The sequence below is a fragment of the Labeo rohita genome, unplaced genomic scaffold (assembly GCF_022985175.1).
Source record: "Labeo rohita strain BAU-BD-2019 unplaced genomic scaffold, IGBB_LRoh.1.0 scaffold_453, whole genome shotgun sequence".
Lineage (NCBI taxonomy): Eukaryota > Metazoa > Chordata > Actinopteri > Cypriniformes > Cyprinidae > Labeo > Labeo rohita.
This window is the reverse complement of record NW_026129372.1, coordinates 32,068-53,802: the sequence shown is the minus strand read 5'-3', so window position 1 is coordinate 53,802 and position 21,735 is coordinate 32,068. Positions and strand designations below refer to the sequence as shown.

The 21,735-nt window shown below is 32.1% G+C and overlaps 2 protein-coding genes across 2 annotated transcripts; both read left to right on the top strand.

Moving 5' to 3' along the window:
• The first annotated feature begins 544 nt into the window (after positions 1-544).
• Positions 545-3,824, top strand: LOC127160782 (calcitonin gene-related peptide 2). Its single transcript, XM_051103443.1, has 4 exons — positions 545-595; positions 957-1,053; positions 2,874-3,008; positions 3,345-3,824. Exons 2-4 carry the CDS (start codon positions 974-976, stop codon positions 3,517-3,519), a joined length of 390 nt encoding a protein of 129 aa, XP_050959400.1. The 5' UTR covers positions 545-595; positions 957-973; the 3' UTR covers positions 3,520-3,824.
• Positions 3,825-14,229: 10,405 nt separating this feature from the next.
• pyroxd1 (pyridine nucleotide-disulphide oxidoreductase domain 1) lies at positions 14,230-21,478 on the top strand. The gene is given in 13 exon segments (XM_051103434.1): positions 14,230-14,504; positions 14,590-14,670; positions 15,118-15,237; positions 15,316-15,444; positions 15,532-15,605; positions 16,184-16,295; positions 16,297-16,354; positions 18,460-18,545; positions 18,648-18,750; positions 18,843-18,955; positions 19,858-19,980; positions 20,160-20,297; positions 20,634-21,478. Coding segments are annotated over 13 exon segments (1,458 nt in total). The 5' UTR covers positions 14,230-14,432; the 3' UTR covers positions 20,883-21,478.
• The last annotated feature ends 257 nt before the right edge of the window (positions 21,479-21,735 follow it).

Below are 21,735 nucleotides of genomic sequence, written 5' to 3'. Positions count from 1 at the left end.
CTATAGAAAAACGTCTAAACATTTTCAACAAAAATGAACATGTAATGCCATTCTAAAACTTTCTTTCTTCAGTAAAACTGAATGAAAGCTTTCAAGCTCAAAAACGCTTCATGTTCAAGAGAGAATCCCAAGAATTTTCCACTTGTCCATAAGAATTTTCCACTTGACATAAGAAGAAGTTTTTCCAGGTACAGCATTAACTTTTCTCTAGAAACAATAATTTAAAACAAGCTAAATGTGCTCATTAATGTAAAAAATACTTGGTCCCCCCATTGTAGGAATAAGGCTTTACTCAAACTCATCTCAAATGTTGTGACGTAAAGCAGTGGATAATGATGTCCACGACAAATGTCATAATGAGCGTCAACGCCGCTTTTGACCCTCATTGTGAGTTTGAAATCTTCAAGCTAACCCCCCTCTCGATCTCTGCTGGAAAATTGAGGGCTATATTTGGAGGAGTGCGATGATGTCACAAGTGGTTGAGGGTAGGAGCCTATAACAGAGAGGATGGAGTGAGTGTGTGTGTTTGTGTGAAAAACAGAGACAACGCCGGCACCTTCAGAAGCTGCTGTCCACGGGTTTGAAACCGCTGGAAGTAAGTACTGTTACCTTTTTTAATAAAATAGCGGAACATTTTTGGATTATCACTTGGCTCGACATTACTTTATATGAGTTTGTTTTTAGTTTAAAAGTGGTAAAATACTAATAAAAAACATTTTAATAATATTAATTATGCTAAATAATGCAAAATGTTGTCTACTGTAATATGAGTTCAGTATCTTGAGCTTTACTGAGGGCAATGTGGTGGTACAAAACTTATACAATTGTTAGAAAAAATGCTTTGGGTTTAGCTTCTTTTATTAGGGGGGAAGAAAACTCTTTTACACTTTTTTTTTAATTCTGACATGCAATTTTCCTCATGCTAATGTTATTTTTATTTTCTTCTTTTGAACAAGAACAATTCCTGTCTGCCATGTATCACCTAAAACTACCCTCCCAGATCCTGATCTTCCTTGTGATGCTGCAATGTGTCGCCACAGTCCCTTACAACAGGCAAGTCTTTTAACTCATTGTAAAAAGTGAAAATATTCCTTGTTAGGGTTTGTTTTTAATCTGATTTCTGAAGAATCCTTAATTTGTGTAAGTTGGGTCAAATCAGACAAATGGTAACACTTTACAATAAGGTTCATTAGTTAACATTAGTTAACATGAACTAAGGATGAACAATGCTTCTACATCTTAGTTAATTTCAGCATTTACTAATGTATTTTTAAAATCAAATGTTGTGTTTGTTAACATGCACTGTGAATTCACATGAACTATGAACGACTGTATTTTCATTAACTAACATAAACACTGTAAATTAACTAACATAAATACTGTAATAAATGCATTGTTCATTCTTTATGTTAGTTAATACATTAACTAAAATTAACTAATGGAACCTCATTGTAAAGTCTTACAGTATAATCAATTATACAGTAATTTTAATTTAGAATCAGTTCATTTAGATCATAGGTTGACACATTTTAGGTTACCTGACATATTGTTTGTTACGTACAATACAAATGTATTAACAAAACATATTTTATTTTTCATTTTGTTTTGTTTTATTTTAAATAAGAAAGAATAAGTGAATATTTAGAATTCTAATATTTATTTGTTAAAATGGGTAGAAATACCTAACAGTTTTACTGTATACAGTGGTATGCAAAAGTTCCCCTTGCAGAATCTGTAAAAATGTGAATAATTTTAACAAAATAAGAGAGTTCATACAAAATTCATGTTATGTTTTATTTAGTACTGTCCTGAGTAAGATATTTCACATGAAAGCTGTTTACATACAGTCCACAAGAAATATACATACATATATATATATGTATATATATATATATATACATATATATTTCAGCAAAATACGAAAAATTTGGACAACTTCATCCTGTTCAAAAGTATTCACCCTCCGGCTCTTAATGCATCGTGTTTCCTTCTGGAGCATTAGTAAATGTTTGAACCTTTTTTAATAGTTGTGTTTAAGTCCCTCAATTGTCCTCAGTGTGAAAAGATGGGTCTCAAAATCATACAGTCACTGCTGGAAAGAGTTCAAATATGCAAAAGATGCTGGAAAACTGAAGAATCTGCAGGACCTGGAGGATTTTTTCAGAAGAACAGTGCTTAGTTTAACTGTTCAGAACAAACAAGGGACTCATGAACAACCATCACAAAACAAAAAACAGTTGTAGATCATCCAGGTAACCACACAGATTATTAAGAACCAAGGGTTTCCAAACTTTTGAAGGGGGTTATTTGAATAATTTCAGCCATTTTTTAGCTCTGTTATTTTGTTAAAATTATTTACATTTTCACAGATTCTGCCAGGGGTTCTCAAACTTTCACATGCCACTGTTTATAATCATTGTTATTTGTGTCATAATTATAACATTCTACCATGCAGAATGTTACCCTTTAAATATAACTTTTGTTGGTGCAAACTAATGTAATAAGATTTTGTTTTAGTTACAAAAACAGAAATATATTTAGTGAAAAATTTAGAAAATTAGCCAGTATGGTAAATCTGGCACATTTACATGATGGACTTGAGTGCTCATGTTAATTAATGTGCATTGTCCCTTTAAAAATAAAGAATAAAGAACCTGACAAAGAAGGTTCATATGAGGTAGCGGATTATTTGGTATCCTTGTAACAAGATGTAACAAGTGCGTGGCAAGTGCGTGTAAGTGATATGACCAGCGGGCGCAAATGATCCACTCGCAACACGTCTCCACTTCAGAAGATTGTCATAGTCAGGGAGAGTGGCACTTTCTAAGCAACTCTGGATGAGATTGTGCTTTGTGGCCTCTTCTTGTCGACAGGTACTCCCTTTCATCCAATGAAAAGCCGGATGACTTGCAAGAGGTCGATGGATGGCTGGTTTCAGATCTATCTGACAATCCATTCTTGAGTTTTACAAGGCCACGGCCTCCAAGAGGCCTCAATGCAGTGAACAGGTACTTGTGCAAAATAATTGTCAATTATGAATCAGAGTTGAAGATGTTGCCATTCTGGTAGCTCATAGAACCATCAAAGCCTTTTTACGCCATTTGTAATTGCATTTTTGAGGGGGAATGTATTAAAGACTGAAATTAAACATTTTGTTATAGTCAGATTAATTTAAAGAAACATCATGCTAGTAATCCATGGCCTATTTCATCCATTTTTGAATTATAATTGATCATTTCTGAAGTGTTTATAATCTTGCTTAGTTACAAACAACATCATAAGGTTGTTTTAATTTGTTAAGGCATATGACTAATGCCTAAATATCTTTCTGAACTTCCCCACAGTCATCACATGGAAAAACGGAAGTGTAACACAGCCACCTGCGTGACTCAGAGATTAGCAGACTTTCTCATCCGATCCAGCAACACCATCGGCACCGTTTACGCGCCAACCAACGTAGGAGCCAACACTTATGGGAAGAGAGACTTGCTGCAGTCGCCCATTTATCTTCCCCTTTAGTTCAAATGCAAACACAATGGAAAATACAATTGAATAAATGTAACATGTATAATAATGATGGAAAATATTCTGTTTGTATGTTATCATTTTTTTAATTTTGTTCCCAGTATACATAAAAGCCAGTGCCTTTTGGTGTAAACAACCGTTTGCAGCATTTTCAGTTTCGGGTAAACCTTGCATGTCAATAAGGTCGTATAGTGTTTTCCAACATGTTATTATGATGGCATATGAATAAAATGTATTATAAAAAGGACTTGAATAGCAAAGAAGAACTAACGTTTTGTTTAGATTTTTTTTTTCTAATAAAAGAGAGATAAAAATCCACTTCTCTGTTCAATGTCATTATAATAAGGTTAATAAAATCATTTTTTGTTTCTGATTGCTGACCAAATTTCAAAGCAAGGCAACAAGAAAGGCTTTGTATTTTCTGTTAAAGACATTCATTTACATATAACCCTCAATAGAAACTGATCAAAACAGCAAGAGTACCATGCAGATGTGGTTAAATGTCCCACAACCATTAGAAAAGACCCTTTCTGACACCACCTGATTGGATGCAGCACCTCGCTATATGATTTTTGATGAACACACAGATAAATTAATGCACACCAACATCAAGTGGATGCATACGTTGATTACAGCCGTAAAAATACACTCAATTTATGCACCATATTAGTTCATTATAGACCTCTGATGCTGACTAGTCCTTGCTTTTAAGCACCTCTGCACTACATACAAAAACACATGTACTATTCATAAAATTGAGGCAAAAAGGCAATGAAAACAGAGGGAAAAAAAGAATTTGTTTTTTATTGGCTCCTGCTTTTGACAGAAATTTACCTCAGTGCAAAGTGAAAAATGAAGATCTAAAACCAGACTTTGACTTCTTAACTAAAAAAAAAAAAATACAATCTTTGCATTACAAATATTTTGAGTGAATTAGAGAAAATATTGTGCATATTGTGCTAATTTAATATGATCACCTCCCATATGTGACCCTGGACCACAAAACCAGTCTTAAGTCGCTGGGGTATATTTGTAGCAATAGCCAAAAAAGATCATGTTCCATGAAGATATTTTGCAAAATTCCTACTGTAAATATATCAAAACTTAATTTTTGATTAGTAATATGCATTATTAAGAACTTCATTTGGACAACTTTAAAGGCGATTTTATATATATATATATATATATATATATATATATATATTATTTTTTTTTTTTTTTTTTTTACCCTCAAATTCCATATATTCAAATAGTTGTATCTCACCCAAATATTGTCCTATCCTAACAACCATACCAAGCTTATTTATTCAGCTTTCAGATGATGTATAAAACTCGATTTCGAAAAATTGACCCTTATGACTGGTTTTGTGGTCCAGGGTCATGTATTATAATGATAATTAAAAAAAATCCAATCAACAGCAGCTTTTATGCAAGAACCTTGGCATATATATATATATATATATATATATATATATATATATATATATTAGTAAGTGTTAATGTAGACTACTACTGTACATTCTGTATAGCAAGGTGTCTCTTATCTAAAATTACAATTCTAAAATTTGTTAAATTATTATTAAATTATAACACTAAATTATAAGCCTTAGAGCATATTGCAGCAAAGAAAAAAAGTTTCCCTGTTCATATCTGATCAGTAAATCAGTCCGTGGAGAAAATTATTGTGTATTATATCTTACTATTGCAGGATTTTCATTGTGACTTTACAGTTATGAGGAGGAGATCATTTTGTTGGACTGTTTTGGGTTTCATTCTATGTAGTGGTATATCTGTAAAGGTCCCATGCAAAATAAATGTATTAAAATCCAACTTTTATTTGATTCACATTGTGTATTGCAATATATGTACAGTATATGCATAACAGCAATTTCAGATAACAGAAAAAATACTCTTCTGAGTGGAAATGTTAGAGATACAGTGCCCTCCACAAATATTGGCACCCTTGGTAAATATAAGAAAATTAAATATTAAAAAAATAATAATAATAGTAAAAAAAAATAAAAAATTCTAACCTTTCATTAAAGTAAAATTATTGAAAGTGGGGGGAAATCACATTATGATTTTTTTCCTTTTGTTTTTCTCCAATGCATGTGGGTCACAATTATTGGCACCCCTAGAAATTCTTATAAGTAATATATCTCTGAAGTACATTCCCATTAATATTTACATTTACTAGGAGCATGAAATTGTCCAGCCATGCTTTCCTGCCGAACAGGATTAGGAACACAAATGCCAAATTCCCTTAATCGTCCATCACAAGGAGTAAAACCAAAGAATATAGTTCTGATCTGTGGAACAAGATTGCTGAGCTTCACAAAATAGAAGGTGGCTGTAAGAATGAGAATAATTAAGAAGTTCCAGTGAACAGAAAATGTTACAAATCTGCCTGGAAGAGAACATGTGTCTTTATCATCCTAATGCATGGTGAGGAGGACATTTTGGGTGGCCAAAGACTCTTCAAGGATCACAGCTGGAGAACTGCAGAGATTAGTTGAGTCTTGGGGTCAGAAAGCAAAAAAAAAAAAAAAAAAAAGTCAAATAGCCCTTACACTGTAAAAATGTTCTCCAGTTTCAACTTAAAAACTTAAGTTCAGCAGCTGCCTTAAAATTTTAAGTTAAATCAGCTTAAAAATACAAGTCATTTCAACTCACTACAAAAAAATAAGTTTAAATGACTTGTACTTTTAAGTTGATTTAATTTATGAGTTTAAATGTGGACTCAACTACTATGTACTTACATTTAAATTAATCATTTGGCACAATGTACTTATTGTGTACATACATGTTTTCACATTATACTTATATTTTTAAAAATACCTATATGTAATTACATCTGTAATTAATTAATTGTAATTGTAATTACATTTAAAATTACACTGCTGACCCATCCCTTACACCTTAACCCACTCTTAAACTTACCCATACCACCAAACCTGTCCCTAACCTTACCCATATCCCACCTCAATAGAAGCAAAAGTGTTTTGCAATACAATATGACAACAATAAGTATGTTGTACTTCTTTTTTTGATGTAAGTACATAGTAGTTAAGGCCACCTAATATAAAGTGTGACCAAAACTTTTTACAGTGTACATCACATGTTGTTTAGGAGGGTTTCAAGAAAAATCCTGCTCACTTATCCAAAAACAAACTTCAGCATATTCAGTTGTCCAATACAATTGGAACTTCAAATGGGCCCGCAAGCACTCAAGATGGGTTTGGTGCAAATAGGGATAAAAAGTACCCCATGCCCACAGTTAAATATACTGCTGGATCTTTAATGTTGTGGGCCTATTTTTCTGCTAGATATCCTGGACATCTTGTTTAGATACGTGGCATCATGGTTTCTATCAAATATCAATGAATTTTAAAAAAATCTAAACCTGACTGCCTCTGTTAGATATCTTATAATGGGTCATGCTGGATTTTCCTTCAGGACAATGATCCAAAACAAACATCAAAACAAAAATGTGTCACTGAGGACAAAATGAAGCTTCTGCCATGCCCGTCCCAGTTTCCTGACCTGAACCTTATAGAAAATGAGTGGGGTGAACTGAAGAGGGGAAGCACCAACATGGCTGGGAATCTGAAGGTTCTGGCGTTATTCTGTATGAAATAATGGTCTCTGATTTCTTGTCAGATGTTTGCCAAACTCATCAGGAATTAGAGGAGAGACTCAGAGCTGTTATCTTGGGAAAAGGACTTTGCAAAAATTGGGTGCCAATAATTATGGCCGACATGAATTAGAGAAAAAACATTTATTTCATAATGAGATTTCCCTCCCACTTTCCATTGTTTTACTTTAATGAAAGGTTTGAATTTTGTGAATTTCAAAAGGATAAACGATGTAGATTTATTTCCACAGCTGCTTTTGCCCAAGGGTGCCAATATTTGTGGAGGGTGCCAATATTTGTGTATATTTCCGTTTTAAAGTATTTGTTATACAATTCACAACAACAAGAAGAACATTAAAATAAAATAAAAAATAAATAAAATAAAGTAAAATAAAATAAAAAGTACATCAGTGGCTCAAAAGAGAGCTGTGAGAATGTCTTCTCTTCTGATGCCTGTTTCAGTTTGTGGCCAGCTCTAAAAACATCATCAGGGACTTTCATTTTGTTCACATGTTTGAAGTGGCGATGACATGAATATATTCTGTTCATTTTTCTTCTTTTCTTCTCTCTGATGGTGACGTTCTAATGTGGTTGCTCTAATAAAAAGATGTTATAGAGCCAAAAATAGATGAAATAGATGTGGAAGGGCCACCTACACATGAATCAATCAACCAGAAAAATACATGTCAGTGGTATTTACCATAATGATGGGAATGAGAGATGGACAGGTAAGGCCTAATGAAAGTTTCGGACATAAATTTTCACACAGCCCCTTTCGTTTTACAAGATGGTCATCTGTAATGATAAATTAAATGTCATACACATAATTACTGAATAAAAAAATAGCACTACCAAGTTTTGTTTTCATTTACTATATGTATTGTCAAAAGAAACATTATAATATGTGACCCTGGACCACAAAACCAGTCATATAGGTCAATTTTTCGAAATTGAGCTTTATACATCATCTGAAAGCTGAATATATAAGCTTTCCATTGATGTATGGTTTGTTAGAATAGGACATTATTTAGCCGAGACAAAACTATTTGAGTATATGGAATCTGAGGGTGCAAAAAAAATCAAAATATTGAGAAAATCACCTTTGAAGTTGTCCATATGAAGCTCTTACTAACGCATATTACTAAGAAAAAATTAAGTTTTGATATATTTACAGTATGAATTTTACAAAATATCTTCATGAAACATGATCTTAACTTAATTTCCTAATGATTTTTGGCTTAAAGAAAAAATCAATAATTTTGACCCATACAATGAATTTTTGCCTATTGCTACATATATACCCCAGCGACTTAAGACTGGTTTTGTGGTCCAGGGTCACATATTAGAATGTGCACAGTTTTCATTAAAATAATATATGAAACTAACAATCTTAAATATATGCTTATTTTATGTACAAAATATATAATTTAACATTTTTATTTTGCGGTACAATATGGCCTGAGCAAATACAACACTGAAGCATATCATATTTCCTTTTAAGATCAACATCCAAATTATCCTGACGTTGTACAAACATGTTTGTACCCCGCTGTGACATCACTTCTATTCTGATCTAAGCGTATCAAACAGCTAGGGTGTTTCTTGTATTAATACAACAGGAAATAATAGGATTGGTGTGGTCACAGATAATTTGGCGGTTGATATATCTGTCATAATGACGTGGGTGTCCACCCAGAGGTTAAAAGCTACAGCCGCTGTTCAGTGCAGTTAATATGGCTGACATACAGGGCCATCAGATCCATTACATACACAGACTAGACAGAAAGGAGAGAATAGCTTGAGTTCAAGTGTGACTCATTTAATGTGGATAATTAACTGGTACTTTTAATTAGCGTAATGGAAAGTTAATAGTGTGTCATTTTGCCCACTGAAACTGATATTTCATATCTCGTGTTTGACTGTTTAGAGGAGTTTTTTTTTTTTTTAAATCCATAGTTAGGGAGAATTCTCTTTTAAGCATTAATTATCTATATATAATAATAAATACATTTTACCCTATTTTTGAAAAGATCATTGCTGATTGTTGATATGTTGTGTCCTGGATTCTAGTGTCTTTATGGCTTAACCAGGATTCTTAACTAGTTTAACCAGTATTTAACCAGTATTTTTGCCGGTGAACACCCTTGTGAAAAAAAAAAAAAAAAAAACTTTTGAAAACATACTTTTTTTTTTTTTGGCTTTCTTTTTATATCACTTATTATTGTAATAATATACTCTGAAAGAATATACTTAAGTGTGAACTTAATGGTAACACTTTACAATCACTTTCCTTAGTAATGCATTAACTAGCATTAACTAACAATGAGCAACACATTTGAAATAGTATATATGAATCTGCTAACACTTTACAATAAGGTGTCATTCGTTAACTTTAATTAATGTATTAACTAACACGAACGAACAAGGAACAATACGTTATTACACTATTTATTCATCCTTGTTAATGTTAGTTAATAAAAATACGGTTGTTAATCGTTTGCTCATGTTAGTTCACAGTGCATTAACTAATATTAACAAACACAGCTTGTGGATTTAATAATGCATTCATAAATGCTGAAATTAGATTAATAAATGCTGTAGAACTATTGCATCATTATTAGTTCACATTAACTAATGTAGTTAAATAAAATTAAGTAATGAACCTCATTGTAAAGTGCTACCAAATCTTTGTATATGCTAGTTAACAAAAAATACAGTTATTCATTGTTAGCTCATGTTAGATTCATGTTTATTAAATTATTTTAACATATACAAGTTTTAATTTTAACAATATTTTAGGGCATGTTGAAAAAACAACATTAACTATAATTAATGCTGAAGAAGATTTTTTTCTTTCTTAGTTCATGCTAACTAATGCAGTTAACTAATGTTATGTTTATTGTAAATTTAACTACTGAAGGTAATATCTTCAGACATTTAATTGCATATTAATGCAATTAAATATTTGTATTATAGCTGAAATTTAGATTAAATTCAATTAGCTGATATAGCATTTTATATAAATTTATTTTTAAGGTTCAGTTCTTGCTATTAACAAACAGCTTTTGCTTTAATAAACTCCTAATTTCCTGCTTATTAATAGTTAGTAAGGTAGTTGTTAAGTTCAGGTATTGGGTAGGATTAGGAATGTAGAATATGCCCATGCACTTTATAAGTGCTAATAAACAGCCAATATTTTAATAATAGGCATGCTAATAAGTAACTACCCTAATAGCACACGTACATCCCAGAGACGTCTATTTGACGTCTGCATTTACATCTGCAAGATGTATTTTTTAGAGTGTTTGCTCATCTGCAATACGTCTATAGGACGTCTCCTATCAGATGTCAAATAGCTGTCTATTAGATGTCTTTAAGATGTTTATGGTTTCTAATGTATGTAAAACTGACATCTTACAGACGTCTGTCAGATGTTTGTACACAGCAGATGCTTTCCAGATCAAGTGATGTACATGAGAATTGTTTCCTATACTAAACCCTGATAGCACACATACATCTCGGAGACGTCTATCTGACATCTGCATTTACACCTGCAAGACGTATTTTTTAGTGTTTGCTCATCTGCAATATGTCTATAGGACGTCTCCTATCAGATGTCAAATAGACGTCTATTAGATGTCTTTAAGATATTTATGGTTTATAATTTGTGTAAAACTGACATCTTACAGACGTCTGTTAGATGTTTGCACACAGCAGATGCTTTCCATATCAAGTGATGTACATGTGCTATCTGGGTAGTTAATAGTGAGAATTGTTCTCTATACTAAACCCTGATAGCACACATACATCTCGGAGATGTCTATTTGACATCTGCGTTTACATCTGCAAGATGTATTTTTTAGAGTGTTTGCTCATCTGCAATATAACTATAGGACGTTTCCTATCAGATATCAAATAGACATCTATTAGATGTCTTTAAGATGTCTTTTTAGATGTTTATGATTTAGAACGTATGTAAAACTGACATCTAACAGATCTCTGTCAAATGTTTGTACACAGCAGATGCTTTCCAGATCAAGTGATCTTTAACGGACATCTTGCAGATGTACATGTGCTATCTGGGTAGTTAATAGTGACAATTTTTCCTTATACTAAACCCTGATTGCACACATACATCTCTGAGATGTCTACATGATGTCTGCATTTATATCTGCAAGATGTATTTTTTAGATTGTTTGCTCATCTGCAATACTTCCTATTAGATGTCAAACAGATGTCTATTAGATGTCTTTAAGATGTTTATGATTTAGAATGTATGAAAAACTGACATCTTACAGACGTCTGTCAGATGTTTGTACACAGCAGATGCTTTTCAGATCAAGTGATCTTTAACAGACATCTTGCAGACGTACATGTGCTATCTGAAAAGTGTCACCCTATCTTCATATGTAATTTCATAATTCTATTGCCTTTGAAATATGGTTAAGGTGTACTGCTAATACTGACAAAAATATACTTTAATGTCATTTCTATTAAATCTTATATGTCATGTTTTTTAATATATTTGTTGCAAAGTTATAAGTTGCAATTTATTGGATTTAAAATGTATATGTGCTGGTATGTTAGTCAAAACATCAGAACCTAATGATTTAAAATATCCTTTAAAGTAAAATAGAATTTTACATTAATACAAAGTTTACTTTTTAAAACATCACTTAAGTGTGTCGTGAAACTATAGTTCTCACTGAAAATGCCAATTCTTACTATTACTAACTATTATTAATGCGCTGCTTATTATAAGATAGTTGTTAAGTTTAGTTATGGTGATTAAGTGATCTAAAATATAGTCATTATGGTAATATGTGCTTTATAAGTACTAATAAACAGCCAAAGAATATCACTTATATATACACTTCGTTTTCACAATGGCAGCTTATGCTGTTTCAGAACAGTGTCAAACCAGCATAAACCACCTTTTCAGCATTTTAATTTCCTCGAAAGTGTTTTTTACAGGTGTGGGTGATGTAGTTGCTTTTTGAGTTTAAAATTGGGGGAAATGACAAAAGCAGTAAGCACATTTACATTGGAAGATTAGCCTAAAGAATTAAAAACAGCACACCACACATATAGTTCATTAGGTTAAAACCACCCAGGCATGTTCTGAGAAGAGAATATTACCATACGAACTCTGCTGTCCAGTGAACTTAAGTTATCCTCGTATCCAGGGGCAACTCTTTCTGTGTGGATCAAATAAGGGGGTTGATGTGCCGTATTTGGGGCAACGTTCTAACATGTCTAAGGGGCATATCAACATTATCAACATATCAACGTTATTGCCACTGATGCAGTATTTCAAATAACACTTCCATGTCTGTGTATGTTATCCTGGTATTTTTTTCACTTGTTTTGACACATTTGACACTCTTGGTTTATTTTCAGTCTGTGACTCATAAAAGCAAAGCATAAAAACTCTTCAGACATAAAGGACATTACATTTATTTAATACCATCACCAGCTGTAATTACCTGCAGCACTCAGCGTGTGCATCACGGGGCTGATATTTGAAACATCTCTTGTGTAATATTGCTGTATTAACATGACAATTTGTAATATTGATATGAAAAAAATACAATCATTAAACAATGATTCAACCAACCTAATACCACTGTCTCAAACCAACCCAACTCATTCTCTTTTCATAACGGTATTCATTCAAGCAGCATAATTTATTACAGGCTTTTAATATTAAAATGTAACCAAATATCAGTTTATAATATGATTTTGATTGATATAATATTTACTGATGTTTTAAGTAAAAAAGTACAGTTTAGCATACTTTTAAATCTAAGATGAATAATACATATATAATAATATAATAAAATATAGTATTACATACAAATAAAATAATATGAATAATAATTAATTTTAACTTATTTTTTACAGATCACATTGCACTTCCAATCAAAATAAATGTATATTCTGACTGTAAATGGTTACAAATTTTAAACAAGTTTGGTTTGAGGTTTGATGTTTCACGTTTAAATCTCAGATTAAAAGAAAATAATATTCGTTACAAGAATATACTTCAATGCAAACTGAACGTAATGTTTTTAACACTTAATTAATAAACATAATAATCTACATAATTAAAAATGTATTAAAATAAAAATACATCAAATGCATTATAATAATTATAATTACAATTTATTATAATAAATTACATGTAATTAGTTGAACTTAAGAGTTGAACTTTTTTTTTTTTTTTTTGACGCACCTAAGAAGGGTAATGTCTCTAAATAATTTCTTTATAAAGGAAAAAGTAAAACAGTTAAATATTTGTAATTTATGTAATTTAATTATTATTTGTACTGTTTTTAAAAAATGTGGTTACACTATTTACATGGTGTCTTTATGATAATATATTTTAATGCCATTTATATTAAAACTAGTATTTTAATTGCAAAAACGCATTTGTAATGGTGCAATTTGTATTAACAATTATTACCAATAACATAATAATTGTTATTTTAACAATTGCTATATTAACAACATATAATAATATGTTTTATTAACAATATTAACAATATAGTCACTTCAAATGTAATATCAAACAACTATAGTTAAAATTATAATCAAAGACTTGCTTTTGTTACTGATATACATATAACATAGGCTAATTAGTGTAGAATGTAGGTTGCAGATGACAGGTTTTGACCTTTTAATATCTTGGTAACACTTAAGGTTCATTAGTTAACTACATTAGTTAACATGAACTAAGAATGAACAATTCTTCTATAGCATTTAATAATCTTAAATGTTCATTTCAGCATTTGCTAATGCATTATTAAAATCACAAATTGTGTTTGTTAACTAACAGGAACAAACACCGACTGTATTTGTATTAACTAACATTAACAAAGATTAATAGTGTAATACATGTATTGTTCATTGTTTGTTCATAACTAATGTCAAAAAAGCAAACTTTGAGATTTTGGAAAAGTTTAATGTAATAGTATTCATTAAATTAATATGATTCGTGTAGGGCTCAACTACGTACCTGTTATAGCGGAGAGCAAAATGTTTGACCCGTAACGCTTTCCGTAGTCAGCTGAAAAAGGTAAACACGGAAGTCCAACCATACTAAATATAGTCGGAATGAGGTTGTTACTAATACGTGTTATATGTTATGTATTTCTAGCAGTCACCACAAAACATCGAGAAAGTGTCTAAACTAACCAGCTAAATAGTGGCTGTCGTTTAATCTAACGTACAGTTTGTACCGCATAAGGAGCTAAACACGTGCTGAAGTTCAATGGCTTCAGAAAAGCAAGCCACATTTGTGATCGTCGGTGGAGGAATCGCAGGTGTAACTTGTGCAGAACAGGTACGAACACATCGATAACGATAATTCGATCTATAATGACCGTCCTGATAGCTGTCTGGTCTTATAACCTTAAAAACTTTTGCAGATCGCATCGCAGTTCCCATCCGATGAAGTGTATCTTCTGACAGCCTCTCCCTTAGTAAAGACGGTTACAAATTTCAAACAGGTTTGATATTTCACATTGAAGTTACGAATTGAAATATTATTTTGTGTCTTTAATTAGGAGCACTTTAACTGTTTATTGTGGAAAATTAAAGTATTTAATTAGTTAAAAGACGAAAAAGTGGGTAAAAAGTAATGAATATAGTCCCTGGTGAAAAAAACAGCATATGCTGGTAGCTATATTTTGATGCTGGTTTAAGCTGGTTTATGCTGGTCCTATGCTGGTCCTTTGCTGGTTTATGCTGATCCTTGACCAGCAACATGACCAGCATGAACCAGCAAAGGACCAGCTTAAACCAGCATCAAAACATACTTAACCAGCATCCCAGCATCAAAACATAGCTACCAGCATATGCTCTTTTGTTCACCAGGGGTATAATATGTAATACTACACATAGTATAAAAAAGTGAATTAAAAAGTGTTATTTGTCAAATACCTTTCTTCATCTAGGTGTCAAAGACGTTGGAAGAATTCGATGTCGAGGAACAACCATCCAGTGTTTTAGAAGAAAAGTATCCCAATCTGAAAGTCGTACAATCTGCAGTCAAACTCCTGCAAGCTAAGGAACATGTAGGTTAAGACAAACACTTTGGTTGTTTCCCCAAAATATTCAAAATTGAATTTTAATCACTTTCTCAATTTCTGCAGCTTTTACAAGCTGAGAATGGTCAGACGTTTCATTATAAAAAGCTGTGTATCTGCAGCGGAGCCAGACCCAAGCTTCTCACCCAAGATAACCCTCATGTGCTGGGCATACGAGACACAGACAGTGCTCAGGTACACTGGATCCCATTAATAATGAATGTCATGTATATGAATATAACAAACATGAATTTGGTGATTGAATTATGTATATTTTTACAGGAGTTTCAAAAGCGTTTATCAAAGGCTAAAAGAATAGTTGTCATTGGCAATGGAGGAATCGCATTAGAATTGGTGTAAGTATCTGAATCATTAATATCAATAATACGGGATCAAAACAGTAAACACGAAAAACACACTATGAGTCACTTAAATGCTTGAGATTAGTTTTGTAAACAGATATAGTTGTGTACAAATTGTTTGTTTGTTTTTACTAAATTAAAATTTTAATTAAATGATATAAAAGTGTAATTAAAATTTAATTGGAATATAATTTCTGTAATTTTCTGCGACATAATTCTGCTCCACTTTGTGTTATTTCACAGTTATTTTATATTATTTTGTATTTTGATTATTTTACTATTGCCAATAATGTGAAAAAAATAATTGAAATTATGTTGGCAAACCATATAATATAATATAATATAATATATAATTTCAGTGTTTTATTGGTTTATCATTTCCATTGCATAATTCCCTTACTCCCATTTATTTATTTATTTATTTATTTATTCCAAGTATAGGGCCAAATGCAAAGAACAAAGTAAAAAAACAAAACAAAGTTTGAAAAATACATTAATTAAAAAAAAAAAAAAAATTGAAAAGTGAGAGATGTATTGAGATATTTTCTAATGCCTGCTGTTTGCTCCTGTAGGTATGAAGTAGAGGGTTGTGAAGTGATTTGGGCTATAAAGGATAAAGCTATAGGAAACACATTCTTTGATGCAGGAGCTGCTCAGTTTCTCATTCCCTCACTGGAGGCTGACAAAAAAAGACAGGTCTTTGCCCTGCAAGAGAGCACGCTACACTACTGACAAGACTGCAGGTATGAATTCACCTCACACACTGGTTTACACACTCACACACAGTGAGCACTGCTGCCCTCTTCTGGCATTTTTGATGAAAAACGAGTGCTGCTGTAATAAAGTAAAGAAAAATTGTAGGAGAAAAAGGGCAAACCCGTATTCTCCCAAATAAAATATTAATTGTTTTGTCTTTGTCATTAAATACTCAGTATGTACATTACCTGCTTGGGAAAAGTTTGGACACAGATAATGTTTACAATAGTAAAAAGAATGATACAATTCTTCAAATAAAATAAATTATTAAGATTCACAGTTTTCACATCTACTTATTCTTTGTTCTGTTTTCTACAACCCCAATTACAGTTGGGACGTTTTGTGAAATGCCATAAAATCAAGAATATGTTATTTGTTAATTTTCTTTAAGGGCAAATCCAGCATTATGGATGTGACATACATATATGTGACACATATTTTTACTATTGTTATTACTATTCTAAAAAGTAAAAGCTTAGAGAATGTATGTGTTACCAATACACCAAACCATCTCTTTATATTTTAATAAACCTTGTTGATAAAGATCAGAAAAAATATCAGTTTATGCACAGGTCTTAAAAAAGGGAAATAATCATGCATTATGGATGTGACAAAAAAGGACACTGTTTTTGAGAGACTACTTACTTTTAGGACTAGTAGGATTTCTGTGAATTAAAATTCACAAACCAGACACAATAATAATAATTTGATGTGTCTATTTATGAGGAATATTGTATGGATGTGACAAGCCTTAAAATAGCACTTACCCGACTATGATCATGCACTAAAAAAAATACTTAAAAAACTTTAAGAGAGACCTCACAATGGGTATTTGAACCACCAAATGTTGACATCTGTGCTATCAGTATAGTAAAAACCTTTGGTAAAAAGTTTATTTTTTCTTGGTAAGTTGACCTTTGCATGGAATTACCCTTTATTTAATTGACTAAAGTACAAATATTAGAAAAAAAAAACAAATGTTTTGATAATATAAACAATTTTTAATGGCTGCAACACACTCTAAAAAAATTAGGACAGAAGCATGTGGCATATTGACTTTTCTTTGTTACAGTTGTTTGGGAATTTAAGATACTAATTGTTAAAGTTTGGCAAGCTAATTTTTTTGTCCAGTCTTGCTTGATACAAGACTTCAGAATGCAGAAAAGGTTCTTTAGATTTTTAAAATGTTCTTCAAAATGTTTATTTTAGGAACTGTTCACTGAAAGGTTCTTGGGGAACCAAAAATGATTCTTTTATGGAATCACTGCAAAAATACCTTTTGGACTCTTTATTTTACCAGCGGTTTTCCAAAGTACTCCTGAGCCCATGTGGCAATATTTCACACCACAGCTTCACGGTTTCTTAGGCAATGCCATCTGAGGGCTCTAAGGTCGTGCACATTTGTAACACCCATTCCTTTGACTTTTGTTCAAGTAAGTGTGACAAGAAATGAGGGAGCAAACAGACCAATCTTACTCATGAGTCAGGTGTATTAAGCAGAGTTTCGTAGAACATACAAATTCAACATGACACCAGTAATTGATGGTCAAACAGTTGGAACCAGATGATTAAAAAACAATCCAGTAATACAACGTAAAGTCTTTGGTTTGCAATAACTTAGAACCATACACTACACTTAGTCTTTGTTGACAAATTAAGTGAGAAAACAGTACTTGAATGCCAAGATGATTCCAGAGCAAAGTTTAACTGGAAAAGAGATTAAGTACACCATTACGCATAAACAGATAACAGTTAAGCAGCTGATATAGGTCAGTTGTCTTTGTTTCATTTTTGCAAAATATGTTTATGTCGGTCAATAAAACCTTGGAAGTCTTTTCTTTGCACTTTTGTCAAGTCAGAGAATTAGCAAATGATTCCTGATTTTATTGCATTTTACAAAGCGTCCCAACTTTTCTGGACTTGGGGTTGTACATTGTAGAACACCAGTAGTGTACACTATATTGTAGAATACTGGTAAAATCTTCCAAACCACAATATTTATTTTCAAGCCGATTAAAAAAAATTTTTTTTTTTTTTTTTTTTTTTTACATAAAATTGCGTCAAATGCATCACATTTGTGTATGTTTTATAGCAGGCCACAGTGGGGCTTCAGGGGAGCTTGGCAGTGCCTTGGGCCCAGATTGGCATGAGGGGATTGAACTAAGAGGAGCAGTGCAGGTTTGTGTCCAGTACATTTTTACAGTTGTACATTAGTCACCATAACACGGTGGATGATTTTCACTTATCACCTTATTCTGATTCTTTTCCTTCATTTTTCAGAATTCCAGTGGAGTCCATATAGAATATGAGTGTGAGGTTGACAAAATTTACACCCAACAGGACTTCTTGGAGTCCAAACTCAGCACAAATAAATCTGAATTAGGTTATTATACTACTACTACTACTACTACTTCTAAAGCTGCAGTGTTTTACAGCTAAAATAAAATAACTGTTTTTGGGTTTTTTCCTCCATAGGGGTGTGGCCGGCTTATGTTGAGTTAACCAACAGGAAGACTTACGGCTGTGATCTGGTCATCAGTGCAACAGGCGTTGTGCCAAACACTGATCCTTTTCTCAGTGGCAACAGTGTAAAAATGATCATATCTTTGAACTTACCCAGTTATTTCACTTCTTAATTCTATATATTCAAAAATCATAATTTATGACGTAATTAGTAGTCATTTTTATTTAAAATATAACAAAATATAATTAAAATATAGTTTTTGTATTGTATCATAAATATCGTATTGGTCAATATACATAGAAAGATAGATCTACTGTGTGTAATTATTATGTATATATAAATATAAACACATTCATGTACATGTATTTATTATATTATTTGTATATAATTTGTTTTATATATATGTATATATATATATATATATGTATATATAAATAAAAATATTTTGTACATAAATATTTCTCTTAAATATACACATTCATTTGTGTGTATTTATACATACATAATAATTACACACAGTATACACACACACGAACATATATATATATATATATATATATATATATATATATATATATATACACAAGTCAAACTTTTATTTTGTATGCGATTGATCATGATGAATTGTTTGACAGCCCTAGTATATTTTTCAGGTTTGTAGGGTAAATTTATGAAAATTTATGAAAACATTTATGAGTATTGTATCATAAATATTGTATATCTATCAAGATAGATAGATATTATAAATTCAGTATTGCTTTTTTTTTTAATTTATGTTGTTGATGATTTTAGTTTTTGGTGTTTTATTTTTCATTTATTTAGAGAAAATACAATAAAATTTTATTTATTGCCATTGGTATTGTCAGTGCATGCCTAATAAATGGCCTATTAATATACATGTATATTTTCCAGGTTTGTAGTGTACATTTATTAAAAATTTGATAATTTTATTAATGAAATGAACAGAAAGATTTGCCCCAATTTGCCAGAATTCAAGCCTTGTGCATTTTATGTGTCCCATTCCAGTTTGAGCTGGCGGTAGATCATGGTCTGAGAGTGGACGATCATATGCGGACGTCTGAACAGGATGTGTATGCGGCTGGAGATGTTTGTACTGCAGGATGGGAGCCCAGTGCTCTCTGGCAACAGGTACAACTGCACCTCTATTACTGCAGTTGGGTATTGCATCTTATATTTTTGATCTTTTGTGACATGCATCACAAACACAATTCTTCATACTTGTTATAGACACAATGGCTACAATTATGGGACAGATTTTTTTTTTAAATTATGTACTGAGGGATGACTTCTCTCCTGTAATGTACAAGATGCGATTGTGGACTCAGGCACGTCAGATGGGCTGGTACGCAGCGCGTTGTATGGCTGCAGATGTGCTGGAGGAGCCCATAGAGCTGGACTTCTGCTTTGAGCTGTTCTCACACATCACTAAATTCTTCAACTACAAGGTGAGTTTTTTTTGGTTATGTGGATTTTTTTTTTTAAATTGTACTTGTTGTTACCTCCCTTTCCAAATGAAATTTCATGTTATTGTTTTCTTCTCTGACACATTGGCAGAGAATTAACATCTCAAAATTGGTCCCCTTTCCATTCATGACTCACAATTGTAATTTACACAAAGTAAACATTATGAAAATTAACATGATCAAATCTTCTTGTTAGATTTGATCATGTTAATTTTCATAATGTTTACTTACTTAAATTATAAGGTCAAATTAAAATAAAGATGGCACAAAAGTAGATTTTAGATTTGATCATTTTAATGATTTATTTATTTTTTTAAGGTGGTTTTGCTTGGGAAGTTTAATGCTCAGGGTTTGGGTCAGGACCATGAGCTTCTTTTGCGCTGTACAAAAGGCCAGGAGTATGTGAAAGTGGTTCTGACTGGGGGCCGAATGGTGGGAGCCGTCCTTATCGGAGACACAGACCTGGAAGAAACTTTCGAGAACCTCATTCTTAACCAAATGGACTTATCCCGATATGGCGAGGAGCTTCTAAATCCTAATATTGACATTGAAGACTACTTTGATTGAATTGTTCTGGTTAGTCAATGACAAAAAGAGATGATTTATTTATTTTAAAATTGCACCATGTAGTTTCTGTTCCACCAAACAGAAGTTCAAAGATATAAATAATTGAATACATTATTCACTTTCCTTCATGTTGCTCCAAACTCCAAAGATGACACAAAGTGTAATAAAGCGGGTTTTTATTAACAAAAGTGTAGAAAAGAGTAACTAACAACTAATAAATTGGTACAACGAATGGATAAAGTGCAAAAGTTTGATACAAGTGCAAGTGATTGAGTTGGATGTCACTATATGGACATTACACGTTATCATATGGAAAGATAAACTGTAGTTTCTTTGGAGATAATAAATGAAACCTTATTCTGAATTCAACAAATAAAGAGAAATTATGTGTTATTAACTGACATCAGCTGTATAAAATGTAATGACAATTAGATGATCATATACTGACAATACACACTAATGCCAGCAATCTCTGGAAAGAGGTTTGGAAAGAGTGATATAAATATTATAATGTGATATAAATGTTCCGCCTGGTCAAATGCTGAGTGAACGGCGATGTCTTCTACTTGAACTGGGCCACGTTGCAGTGGGAAGAAAGAAGTTGGATTATTCCACTTGTAGAATAAAAATGTCCTGATAATTTACTCACCCCCCAGGTATCCAAGATGTTCACGTCTTTCTTTCTTCAGTCGCAAAGAAATTAAGTTTTATTGAGGAAAACATTCCAAGATTTTTCTCCATCTAGTGGACTTCAGTGGTGCTCAACAGTTCTAAGGTTAAAAATGCAGGTTAAATGCAGCTTCAAAGGGCTCCAAATGATCCCAGTCAAGCAAAAAGGGTCTTATCTAGCGAA

Excerpts from the sequence above, each read along its gene's own strand:
- LOC127160782 (XM_051103443.1), top strand. The coding sequence starts at position 974 with ATGTATCACCTAAAACTACCCTCCCAGATCCTGATCTTCCTTGTGATG. Across the intron at positions 1,054-2,873 it reads GCCACAGTCCCTTACAACAG|GTACTCCCTTTCATCCAATG; the intron begins GCAAGTCTTTTA and ends TCTTGTCGACAG. Across the intron at positions 3,009-3,344 it reads GGCCTCAATGCAGTGAACAG|TCATCACATGGAAAAACGGA; the intron begins GTACTTGTGCAA and ends ACTTCCCCACAG.